This window comes from Copadichromis virginalis, linkage group LG19 (genome assembly GCF_057382275.1).
Source record: "Copadichromis virginalis isolate Kocher_CV1m ecotype Utaka linkage group LG19, C_Virginalis_male_GT1.1, whole genome shotgun sequence".
NCBI lineage: Eukaryota > Metazoa > Chordata > Actinopteri > Cichliformes > Cichlidae > Copadichromis > Copadichromis virginalis.
Window position 1 is genome coordinate 24,559,951 of NC_140636.1, and position 11,591 is coordinate 24,571,541.

The 11,591-nt window shown below is 42.4% G+C and overlaps 1 protein-coding gene across 2 annotated transcripts; it reads left to right on the plus strand.

Moving 5' to 3' along the window:
• The first annotated feature begins 3,056 nt into the window (after nt 1-3,056).
• Nucleotides 3,057-11,212, plus strand: pls1 (plastin 1 (I isoform)). 2 transcript variants are annotated; one of them, XM_085441827.1, is made up of 16 exons: nt 3,057-3,164; nt 3,471-3,561; nt 4,300-4,460; nt 4,546-4,675; nt 5,567-5,699; nt 6,130-6,211; nt 6,942-7,107; nt 7,589-7,731; nt 7,808-7,903; nt 8,074-8,269; nt 9,283-9,361; nt 9,780-9,894; nt 9,991-10,124; nt 10,257-10,380; nt 10,458-10,591; nt 10,686-11,212. In XM_085441827.1, the coding sequence occupies exons 2-16, from the start codon at nt 3,492-3,494 to the stop codon at nt 10,822-10,824; spliced, it is 1,902 nt and encodes a 633-aa protein (XP_085297953.1). In that variant the 5' UTR covers nt 3,057-3,164; nt 3,471-3,491; the 3' UTR covers nt 10,825-11,212. The 2 variants fall into 2 exon arrangements, with proteins under 2 accessions (XP_085297953.1, XP_085297952.1); XM_085441826.1 differs by having other exon boundaries at nt 3,093-3,153.
• The last annotated feature ends 379 nt before the right edge of the window (nt 11,213-11,591 follow it).

The following is an 11,591-nucleotide window of genomic DNA, read 5'->3' on the forward strand; positions in this document are numbered from 1 at the left end:
ATGTGACTAAATTTAATGTTTATCTCCTCCTTGAATCGCTACCTTATTGTGGTAGAGGGGTTTGTGTGTCCCAGGGATCCCAGGGGCTATGTTGTCTGGGGGCTTTTGCCCCCTGGTAGGGTCTCCCATGGCAAATTGGTCCTGGGTGAGGGACCAGACAAAGAGCGATTCAGAAGACCCTAATGAAAAGAACATCGAGGGAACAGTTTACCTTGCCCGGGATAGGGTTACCGGGGCCCCGCCCTGGAGCCAGGCCCGGGGAGGGTGCCCGAGGGCGAGCGTCTGGTGGCCGGGCCTTAGTCCATGGGGCCCGGCCAGGCACAGCCCGAAGAGGAGACATGGGCCCATCCTCCCGCAGGAAGCGCCATAGGGGTCGGGTGCATTGTGTGCCGGGTGGCGGCCAGGAGCGGAGGCCCTGGCGGAATGACCCCCGGCTGCCAAGACTGGCAATAGGGACATGGAATGTCACCTCTCTGGTGGGGAAGGAGCCTGAGTTAGTGCATGAGGTTGAGAGAAACCGGCTAGATATAGTCGGGCTCACCTCTACGCATGGCTTGGGCTCTGGAACCAGTCTCCTGGAGAGGGGTTGGACTCTGTCTCAGTCTGGAGTTGCCCCTGGTGAGAGGCGGTGGTGGGTATTCTATTATCCCCTCGGCTTGCTGCCGGTACGTTGGGGTTTTTCCCGGCGCCTTAGGGTCGGGGAACGGGTCCTGACTGTCATCTGCGCTTATGCGCCGAGTGGCAGTTCGGTGCTGGAAGGTGCTCCACCTGGAGACTCTGTTGTCCTGCTGGGAGACCTCAATGCTCACGTGGGTAACGACAGCGAGACCTGGAGACGTGATTGGGAGGAACGGCCTCTCTGATCTGAACCCGAGTGGTGTTTTGTTATTGGACTTCTGTGCTAATCACAGTTTGGCCATAACGAACACCTTGTTCAAACATAAGAGTGTCCATAAATGCACGTGGCACCAGGACGCTCTAGGCCATAGGTCGATGATCGATTTTGTAATCGTATCACCAGACCTGCGACCATATGTTCTGGACACTCGGGTAAAGAGAGGGGCTGAGCTGTCAACTGATCACCACCTGGTGGTGAGTTGGATCAGGTGGCGGGGGAGGACGCTGGACAGACCTGATGCACCTAAACGCGTAGTGAGGGTGTGCTGGGAACGTCTAGCAGAGGCCCCAGTCCGCGAGATCTTCAACGCACACCTCCGGCAGAGCTTCAACAGCATTCCGAGGGAGACTGGGGACATTGAGTCCGAATGGACCATGTTCAGCGTCTCCATTGCCGAAGCTGCTGCATTGAGCTGTGGCCGCAAGGTGGTTGGTGCCTGCCGTGGTGGTAATCCCCGAACCAAATGGTGGACACCAGAGGTGAAGGGAGACACTAGGCTGAAGAAGGAGTCCTATCGGGCTTGGTTAGCCTGTGGGACTCCGGAGGCAGCCAACAGGTATCGACAGGCCAAGCGGAATGCGGCTCGGGCAGTGGCTGAAGCAAAAACTCGGGTGTGGGAGGAGTTTGGAGAGACCATGGAAAAAGACTTTCGGACTGCCTCGAAGAGATTCTGGCAAACCGTCAGGCGTCTCAGGCGGGGAAAGCGGTGCTCTACCTGCACTGTGTATAGTGCTGGCGGAGCGCTGCTGACTTCGACTGAGAAAATTGTCAGGCGGTGGAAGGAATACTTCGAGGACCTCCTTAGTCCCACTGACACATCTTCCGAGGAGGAAGCAGAGTCTGGGGATGAGGGGAATGTCCCGCCAATTTCCGGGGGCGAGGTCACTGAGGCAGTTAAACAATTCCTTGGTGGCAGAGCCCCTGGTGTTGATGAGGTCCACCCCGAGTTCCTGAAGGCTGATGAGAGTGATGTTGGGCTCTTCTGGTTGACACGCCTCTGCAATGTTGCGTGGAGATCAGGGGCAGTACCCGTGGACTGGCAGACCGGGGTGGTGGTCCCCATCTTTAAAAAGGGGACGCTGAGGTGGTTCGGGCATCTGACAAGGATGCCCCCTGGGCGCCTCCTGGGTGAGGTGTTCCAGGCATGTCCTACCGGGAGGAGGCCCCGGGGCAGACCCAGGACACGCTGGAGAGATTATATCTCTCGGCTGGCCTGGGAACGCCTTGGTGTTCCCCCGGATAGGCTGGGGGAGGTGGCTGGGGAGAGGGAGGTCTGGGCCTCTTTGCTTAGGCTGCTGCCCCCACGACCCGGCCTTGGATAAAGCGGATGAAGATGGATGGATGGATAACTAAAAATTATATACTATCCTACAACTAATGGCTGCTTATTAACCAAAGCATTAAAAAGTTAAATGTTTATTTTTAGTGATGTGAGCCACAATGGTAGCAGTCATAGTTTAGGCATAGCTGCTAAAAAAAAGGCCAGCCAGCAATGTGTGAAAGATAAAATAAAACAGAGCTTCCAAGTTATTAAAAGTACTTGATATCACTCTAATCTGATCAATAAACTGAAGATGAAAAGTCCAAAGTATAAAAGCAACAAGTCATGGTTTTGCAAGGTGTGCGCCACATTATCTCTGTACTAGGATGAGCTGAAATGCTGGGCAACTGTGCCTGCATAAAGCCAAGCTAACTGTTTGCCCATGCGTCCTTTCTTCGTGCTTCATGCTACATTAAAAGTCTTGTGAATTGAGACTGGTATTCAATTTTATTCAGGTAATTTAAGCATGCTTATCTATCACTAAGCAAACGTCAGCTCTAACAGAGAAGTCAGGGTAAAAAAAAAAAGTAATATTTCTATTGTCAAACTGCAGGCTGTGCATTTGGAAAACATTTATTTATATATGCATGTGTTTACCTTTTTTTCAGCTTCCACTACTCTGGGATGCACTGTAAGACAGGTGTCCGTTGACTGCAAATCAATGGCCCAGAAGGGGCAAACATTTGAGCTTCCACGACAGAGAATAACAGGATGAGGTGTTAAATGTTAACTGTCAGAAGACGCTTGTCTCAGGGTCCAGGCAGGCCAAAGGTCCATCGTGTGCCTCCACCTACTGACTCCTCCTAAAAGACATAATCAGCTCTCCGGTGACTCTACGATCCAGCTTCCTCTCTGTTCCGGTTTGAAACCTTGCAGAGCTCTGGAAGACTAGAGAGGCTTACTGCTCGAGACTCGACTGAGAGGGGAAACACAGGTAATGTGAAGGTAATTGTCCTTGACTTGTCTCACTTTGCCTTTTTAGTCCCTTAAGCAAAGACTCGGAGATTAATGAGGAATCTTTAACGTATTTTGGATGCTGATATAGTTATAGTTTGGACAAAGAGAGATGTTAGTTCAAATGAAACCTACTTTTTTTAAAATTTAGATTTAAAGTGTATAGTAATTATATGTCTTTGCAGTAATAAAGTGTTACAACTCTCGTGTTAAGTTGTCAGGTTGATCAGACTTTGTGTCCGTTGCTGAAAACTGCCCTTGTTGTGTGTGTTTTGGGGTGGTGGGTGTGTATTTCAGGTGCACAAAGCTGCAGCTACTATGGACAGTCACATTATACAGATTTCCCGAGATGACTTGGAAGATCTAAAAGAAGCCTTCAACAAAATCGGTCAGTTTCGCACAGAGCCACGAACATGCATACACAAACACACAAACACAACACACACGCAAACTCTAACATGACCCTATAAAGGTACTGACAGTAATTCTGAACAAAGTAAGAGTTTTACTGCCATCATAAAATAAAAGACTCTTATGTAAGCCAGTTTTACTGCTTGTGTTGTACTTGTGTTTCACGTGTAATAAACGGTGCCAAATTTTATCAGTAACAATCACAGCTGCAGAGTTGCAAAGATCTTGATAATAATGAGTGGTGTAACAAAACAGACATTATCTTCCCATTTCTGCATGGCATAAAAATATCAAGCACAAAGGACAACAGGTCAAAGGCATCAAACAGCAATTTGGAGCAATTTAAAAATGATTTCTAACACCGTTCATCCTGGTCAAAGTTCATCTCTGACACTCATGTTTCTTGGAACCTTGAATGTCTGAACAAAACGCGAGAGAAATCCATCCAGTAGCTCCTTAGTTTTGACATCATCAGTGAAAACAACAAGCACCCATAAAGTGCCACAAATAGTTTTTGCCTCATTTTAGTAACAAACCAGAAGCCCAGGGGCCACTGACATGCAGCCCCAGTGCAATGAAGTTTGTCCACATGAAACAATAAAGTTTAGAATCTATAGAAAAGAAAGTTTACAATAATAAACTTGTAATATGAATCTTTATTCTTAATGAAGGAAATGATTTGCCGTTTTTGTATTTTCTGTGTCTCTGTGTCCAGATATTGATAACAGCGGCTATGTGAGTGAATGGGAGCTTCAGGAGCTGTTCAAAGAGGCAAGCTTCTCCCTTCCAGGCTACAAGGTGCGAGAGATCGTCGAGACCTTCATTGCTGGAGATACAAACAAAGATGGAAAGATCAGCTTTGAGGAATTTGTCTCTGTAAGTTTTGGTACAGCCTGGGAGTAAATACACAAGTTTACACACCCGATTAGACATGAAGTAATGCATCATGTTTTGCTTTCAGATCTACCAAGACCTGAAGAGTAGACAGATCAGCGAGACATTTAAAAAAATTGTGTCACGGAGGGATGGGATTCGTTCTTTTGGAGGAACATCAGGAATCTCTAGCGAGGGAACCCAGCATTCCTACGCTGGTGAGGGACAGCAAGCTCTGTGTGTGTTTGCGTGCTTGTGCGTGTCCGTGTGTGTTAGTGATGAATTTTATCGCACCGGTGAACGATTTTTGTGTGCATGATTAGCTCCAGCTTGTAAAGCAAAGATGTTACTAAAAGCAAATACCTCAAATCTTAAATGACACCAACTGCTCTTCTGAAGGATATATTATATTATATTATATTATATTATATTATATTATATTATATTATATTATATTATATTATATTATATTACTGATGAAATCTCATTTTAGGGCCGTGTGAGCAGGTCTTTAAATCCACTTATAAGATATCCTTAATTGATCCTTAATTTAAAAGAATTATATAAAACATAATATATCAGTTATTACTGGATAAAAGGGTTTATAAATGTTAGCAACTGGACCTAATTTACTAGGAATTTATTTTCAGTATACGGATTATTTAATTTTTATTTATAGCTATTCTGTATCTCAAACCCTTGGTTAGTTAGTTAGTTAAATACAGCATATCAAAACAAAAACAAAAAACTAAAGAGGAAGTCCTTGAAAAAAATTGAATTTTTGGCTGTAATGTAGATTATTAAATGAATTATAATTTAATGTAACAGCATGATAATGTTTATTTGAGGTGGCACAAAACAACTGTAGGCTTCCCTTCGATTTTCCTAGCTGTTTAATTATTATTTTTTGTCTATTAAATATCAGATAATAGTGGAAAAGACTTCCCTGAGGCCTGTAGAGAGTTAATAGTCCATCTTTGTGATTTAACCGTTCAATCTAACACCATAATTTATTATAATAAACATCATAAACAGTCTACTAACCAGCTGAGCAGCTAATTGTTTACGCTCCTACATTACTTACTGCAGAAATTTATATGTGTGTTTAGATGAGGAGAAGGTGGCTTTTGTAAATTGGATCAACAAATCTTTGGCAAAAGATCCAGACTGCCAACATCTGCTGCCCATGGACCCTGATGATGAAAGCCTCTTTACCTCTGTCCGTGATGGAATCCTCTTATGGTATTAACACAAGCTCATGCACACAGGCAACCAAGAATAAGCGCCTCTATAAACATTTTTATTTTGCACTTTTATGTTGTAGCAAAGGTTAAAAGAGAAACGGTGTAATCTTGTTTTACTATTGTTTTATAGTGTTTCAGAGTGCCTTCCTGCTCACATTTTCTCAGTGGGTTTCTCTTTATTTTACACTTGTCTGCACAAGTATTTTACACTTGTCTTTATTTTACACTTTCACAGACGAAAGATAGCAAGTGAACTATCAGATGGCAGTCATAAACAGTAAATGCTGGATATAAAAAGGGGGAACTGGGAGCACTAAAGGGTCAGGAATCAAACTTGTGACTACCCAGTGCCCAAATCTGGGTATCTTAGACTAGATTCAGAATCAATTCATTCTTTTACTTGTTTAAAAAACAAAAATCTCTTTCAGCAAGATGATCAACCATTCTCAGCCAGACACGATTGATGAAAGAGTCATCAACACTAGGAAACCCTCTACCTTTCATATGAGAGTAAGTAGCAGTTCTTAGTGAGTGGGTAAATACATATATTCATATCACCAATCCATGTTATTTGCAAAGAAAAAAATAGCTGCACAATTTCTGCCAAATTTTAGCTGAGAGCATCTGTAAAACTATATCATCAGCTTGTTAACTAAATGCGGACTCAGGTTGCCAGATTCTGTGCAGACTAAAAGAGTCTGCTGTTGTTTTTTTATAAGAGGCCAGCTTATGACCTTTGCTGCACCTAAAAAGTAAAAAGAAAGAAGAAGGTAGTAAAGGGAAATTCTCATTTAAGACACGACTACTTTAAAAGACCTGAATGTATTCGGTTAGATGTACTGTAGCTGGCACATGATAAGTCCTCTACTGAACATATGGATGTCAACTGAGATGACGATAGGTAGTAAATGTGTTATTGTGTTATTCTGAATATACTGATTCTCCCGGAATGTTGGACTTTGCAAAAAAGCCTGTAATATATTAACTTTTTACTGCATCGTCCTCTTCTTTTTCTTCTGCTGTGTTATATCTCATGAACACTTCTTCCTGGATGATATTTGTCCATCAGCAGTTCCATTTTCAGCTTCTGCTGATTTCTGCTTAGTTTCTTATTATTTGCAGGGTTCAATCTGTAGTCTTTATTTTTGCTGAGCTTTTAAAACAACAGAAACACTGCTGTATGACATGAGAGTGTTTCAGACTTTGAATTAAAAAATCTTGATGCAACGTGTGTTTGTAGGAGAATCTGGTCTTGGCCCTGAATTCAGCCTCAGCTATCGGGTGCACGGTGGTGAGCATGGATGCCCATGACTTGATGGCTGGAAAGCCCCACCTGGTTCTGGGATTGCTCTGGCAGGTTATCAAGATTGGCCTCTTCGCTGACATAGAAATCAGCAGGAACGAAGGTCAGCGCACACCTGCATGCAAACACACAACTTCACTTTTACAGCGCTCACCAATATGTGATGTAGTTCATGCAGGAGAGGTTTGAAATGTAAAGGTTTAGGCAAAACAGTGGAGCTTGTTAGGTTAAAACTGTATAACAGAGTGCCCATAACAGTGTTCATGATTATGTTTCTTTTCTCTAAGCATTCTGTAAGCATTTGGTGCTTTATTTGATTTTATTTTTTATATGTCATATTATATTATCTGTAATCATACAGCCTCTAGGTACAAAAATATGTTACAAATTTTTGATTTTTTTGTGCTTTTTTTGTAACAAATTAGTGAATTCTTTTGCGCGTCTTCTTTACTTTGACCAGCATAACCACAACTGTATTACTTTTAATTGAGAGTATCTTGCTGCTTCTAGGTAAAAATGCAGTTTTTTATTAATTTCCTCTTTCTTGCTTTAACAGTTGATTAACTGCTGTTATGTGTTTTCAGGTCTGATTGCCCTCCTAGCAGATGGAGAATCACTGGAGCACCTAATGTCTCTCTCCCCTGACGAGCTGCTGCTCCGCTGGGTCAACTATCATCTACGCAACGCTGGAACGGAAACAATCAGCAACTTCAGCGAAGACATCAAGGTACCGTGCAGAATAAATACACACACACGTGAATACAGAGTCATCAGTAACCTCATCTTGTACTCTCCCACCGAAGGACTCACGGGCCTATTTCCACCTGATGGATCAGATCACTTCCTGTGAGGAGGATGAATTCCAAATGAGGATAAAAATTGACATGAGCGGTCTCAATGTGAGCCACAAACTTTTCACATAACAATGAGAAACTAATAAATAAAGCTAAATGTAAAGATAAACATTTCTGTTTGTCATTTTAACCTGTTTTCTTCACATTCTCATATTTACATAGCGTCTATACCGTTCTTCTATGCATACATGTCTCTGTGTGTGTTTGTTGTGAAGGAGTGGGATTTGGAGAAAAGGGCGGAGCTGATGCTGCAGCAGGCAGCCAGACTGGAATGCAGGCAGTTTGTTACTCCTCATGATGTCACATCTGGAAACAGCAAACTGAACATGGCCTTTGTGGCCAACCTGTTCAACATGCACCCCGGTCTGCAGAAGCTTCTGATGAACGGAGGCGATTTAGAGCACATAGAGAGTGAGATACATCCACCACTACATCTTGGCCTTACAATTACACGACAGAGTTATAAAATGCTGAAATGTACAGTACATAGAGGCATATTAGCCATAAAATGAGCATGGAGAAAACAGACGTAATGCTATGCTAGTTATACATGCCTGTCGCGGGGTCCTCTCCTAAACTTCTCCCGAACAAATACAGGCGTAGTCGGAAAGCATTCAGTGTGGATAATTTATTTATTTTGCCGGCCTCCCAGGTGCACAAAAAGTTATTTACAAAGAAAATAGAACTGACTTAAGTCAGCACAAACAAACAAACATCTATATACAAAACACAGTCTGCATGTTACCCTCTCTGTAACAGCTCACTGGACAAAAGACTACAGGTGGGCCCTGACCGCCTTCTCTTATACCCCATAGCCCCTCCCACTAGGCGTAATAGTCATCTCTTTATTATTTCTTTTATCAAACCGTCTTTCCCCCTCAGCTTATTTCCTGCTGTAGTCCTACAATACATATATGTATATACAGACATTTATGGCCACTTCCCGGCAGCCTACAGTGTTTCACAATAACACCAAACAAACCAAAAGAATAATGCAGTTCACGTGACTCTTCAAGCGCGCGCGAACCCACTATTTAAACCCCGGAACCCCATACCATCGGCTTGCATAACCCCTTAATTCGGCGATCATAGCGAGTCTCCGCGACCGGCTTTATGGAAGGTAAGTGGGAAAATACGTTGGCCACCTTCTGCGCTGCTCAAACTATACCTCTCACCCCTTTTTGTTTATCTGCCCGGTCGCCGAAAAGCCGCGCAGCCCCGGTAATTGTAAAAACTAATGGTGGTGGTGCGTGTATGCGCCCAGATCAGCTGTCGGCGGCTCGGGACGGGGTGACTCCGTCACAATGCCATAGACCAATAATAAGCCAGAGATGATAATAGGTGCTTGAGTTTGTGGCAGACGTCCAGACTATAGATGAAGTCAACTGTATGATAACATGTATGATGTCTTCATATCATTCTAGGGGAGACCAGAGAAGAAAAAACATTTCGCAACTGGATGAACTCTCTGGGTGTTTCTCCACATGTGCACCATCTTTACCAGTATGTCATCAGTTATAAATAATCATGTTGACCATATCAGTTATTTAGGGTGAATGGAGCTGTAAATCAAGATCACGGCTTCATTTAATGAGGGTGAGAATGGATTAGCATGTGTCCTCATTTATCATTTCACTGAAGACTCCACAAGAGTAAGATATGGGCTTAGATATCCTAAATTTTAACGCTTTCCTCATGCAGACAGCATTGAAAATAATAAAATCCCTTATTTAATTATAAGTGTAATTATTACTATTTGTTAGCTTTAAAGCACAGTAAAACATGAACTCCCCCTAAGGCTGCTAAAAGTCCATATTTCAACAAAAATAGAGATGACATGCTCTAAGTGTTCTCAGAGGTGGTCTTTTTTTTCCTTCTTCTTCTATTGAAATCCATTATCTGTGTCATTGTTTTTATCCAGTGACCTGTGTGACGGCTTGGTGATTCTGCAGCTTTATGATAAGGTCAATGTGTTTGTGAACTGGAAGAAAGTCAATCGCCCTCCTTATCCTGCTCTGGGGGCCAACATGAAGAAGGTACTAGACGCTAACAAGCAGAGATGTCACAATGACAGGAAAAGCACAGCAGTGGGAAATATGAGAGATGTTTTGTTTTTTTTCCCTGTATCCCAGCTGGAAAACTGTAACTATGCTGTGGAGCTGGGCAGGGATGTCGCCCGCTTCTCCCTGGTTGGAATTGGAGGAGTAAATCTAAACGAGGGGAGTCGTGTACACACCTTAGGGCTGGTCTGGCAGCTGATGAGGAGGTATGTGCACGCAGAGCTGCAGGATGTTTTGCTTGCTGTAGTATATTGTTTGGTGAAAACAGATAGTCCATGCTTTGGCGACTGCTGCTCCTTGTATAGTTTCAGTTACCTGTACTTCTTACAATCTGCCAGGTACACAATTCAAGTTTTGTCTGATTTGGGTGATGGAGAGAGGGTGGTAGATCAAATCATCCTGGACTGGGTCAACAAGATGCTGAGTCAGAATAGAAAGGACACACAAATCACCAGCTTCAAGGTGTGTATCTTTGTTTGTGAAATGGTATGATATCAAAAGACTGTGTGCTTTAAACCCCTTTTTCCTGTTTTCTGCAGGACAAGCTGATCAGCACCAGCCTGCCAGTGATTGACCTGATTGATGTAATTGCTCCGGGGATGGTCAAGTTCCCCGTGGTGGCAAGAGGAGAAAATGGAGTGCTGAAGAAAGATGATAAAATCAACAATGCCAAGTAAGAAAAAAAACGTTTTTAAACTCCCAACCTCTTTGGATTTTTCGCTCTTTTCTAATTTCCTTACTCCTCTCTCCTTTTTTGCTGCTCTTAGGTATGCAATTTCATTGGCTCGTAAGATTGGCGCTCGTGTCTACGCTCTGCCTGATGATTTGGTGGAGGTCAACCCCAAGATGGTGATGACTGTGTTTGCCTGCCTCATGGGGCATGGTATGAAGAAAGCCAAAAACTGAAGTAGGCACAAACAACACTGAATGAAGATGGAAAAATATATTTGTATTTTACTTTTAAAAATTTTCTTTAAGTTTTAACCTTGCCGTGCGTACAAAACAAAAACAGTCTAGCATTCTCTATTATTCGTTTGCAAGAAAAGAAAGCTGTAAATCTTTTTCCATCAATAAAGATTATTTTTTTTATACGTGATTTTATGGAAGATTGTTCTTTGCTTTAATAAACTTAACCAATTCTATTTACTTCTTCTGCAATATGAGCCAGAGATCCGGCAGAAGAAAAAGCAGAATTATACACACATCTGTTCTGTCAAATACATTTTATGTCTGTAAATGTTGTGCATTGAATATTGCTATTTAATTAATAAAGAGAATCTATCAAATGTACAAAGTACCTGTGAATTTTTTCTGTATCAAAACACAAGTAAAGAGCAAATTGGATATAACATGTATATTCAGAAGTGCATGAAATATAATTGAATCAAAAGCCATTAAAAGCAAAAATCTGGCTTTTCTACATAGCTTCTAAAATGAGCATAACTAAAAACTTTAAGGTTAAAAATACTTGAAAGATGGGAGGTGACAATAAACTGACATTACTTGATATTTATTTATTTATTTATTTACTTATTACCCATTTTCAAATATGTTTCAGTCTCCCCTTTAGATAGGGGGAAGCATCTTATACATCTTAAGTGTTTTTAAAAAGCTGCATGGTGAATAAAGGGACTGAAACACTTGTGTTTCTCTTGTTCTGTTGTAGTTTCTTT